General features: G+C 53.0%; 1 protein-coding gene across 1 annotated transcript in view; it reads right to left on the bottom strand.

Annotated features, from left to right (window-relative positions):
- Positions 1–998, bottom strand: part of LOC113222475 (chymotrypsin-like elastase family member 2A) — an 8567-nt gene that overhangs the window by 652 nt on the left and 6917 nt on the right. The window contains exon 5 of the mRNA XM_026452116.1: positions 672–808. Coding sequence (XP_026307901.1) covers positions 672–808 — 137 coding nt within the window. The remainder of the gene's footprint in view (positions 1–671; positions 809–998) is intronic.

Below are 998 nucleotides of genomic sequence, written 5' to 3'. Positions count from 1 at the left end.
TCTGTAACTTTCTTTCCATCATAGGGACAGTGACAACAACTAACACACAGCACCTACCACATGCCAGGCTTCCTATAGATTATCTCCTTTATTCCTCTTGCCAACTCTGTGATGTAGCTGCTATTATTATGCCCGTTTTTTTTTTTTTTTTTTGAGACGCAGTCCTCCTCTGTCCCCCAGGCTGGAGTGCAGTAGCGAAATCTTGGCTCACTGCAACCTCCACCTCCCGGGTTCAAGTGATTCTCTTGCCTCAGCCTCCTGAGTAGCTGGGACTACAGGAGCACACCACCATGCCCTACTATTTTTAAAATATTTTTAGTAGAGATGGGGTTTCACCATTTGGGTCAGGCTGGTCTCCTGACCTCAAGTGATCCGCCCACCAGACCTCCCAAAGTGTTGGGATTACAGGCGTGAGCCACGGCGCCCAGCCAATAATTTGCATTTTACATATGATAAAAGTGCTGCATGGAGAGACCTAGTAATGTGCCCAAGGTGTCACAGTCATGAAGTGGGAGAGCTGACATTTGAACCCAGGCAGGCATCAGCCTATGCCATCCCGTCTCTCCCAGGCAGCCACACGTCCTGGGATGACAGGTGAGAGGCCCTGGCCAGACAGGGGTGACATCACCTCCCTTCCCTCCCAGGCCTGGGGGCTCCTGGCTCCCACTTACTCTGCAGCCTTCCCCAGCCCGTGACGTAGCAGGGGTAGTTGTTGGTTAGAATGGTGCCAGCAGATGGGAGGCAGGCCAGCTGGATCTTGTCGGTGAGGGAGACGGAGTTAGCCAGTTTGACCAGGGCAATGTCGTACCTGGGTCAGTGCAGAGGCGGAGCATGAGGACAGGGTTGACTTTTCCTGCCCTGTGGGGCTTTGGAGGGCTCTGAGACCTTGTCATCGTTCCCTGTACGTTACCCCAGCTTGCTCTGAATGGCAGGGTCCCAGGGCATGTTTGAAAATGCAGAGGGTCTTGTTGAAAGGAGCAAGGCAGGAGAGATTGTGT

This window comes from Piliocolobus tephrosceles, unplaced genomic scaffold (assembly GCF_002776525.5).
Source record: "Piliocolobus tephrosceles isolate RC106 unplaced genomic scaffold, ASM277652v3 unscaffolded_31422, whole genome shotgun sequence".
Classification (NCBI taxonomy): domain Eukaryota; kingdom Metazoa; phylum Chordata; class Mammalia; order Primates; family Cercopithecidae; genus Piliocolobus; species Piliocolobus tephrosceles.
This window is presented reverse-complemented; position numbering and strand designations above follow the sequence as displayed.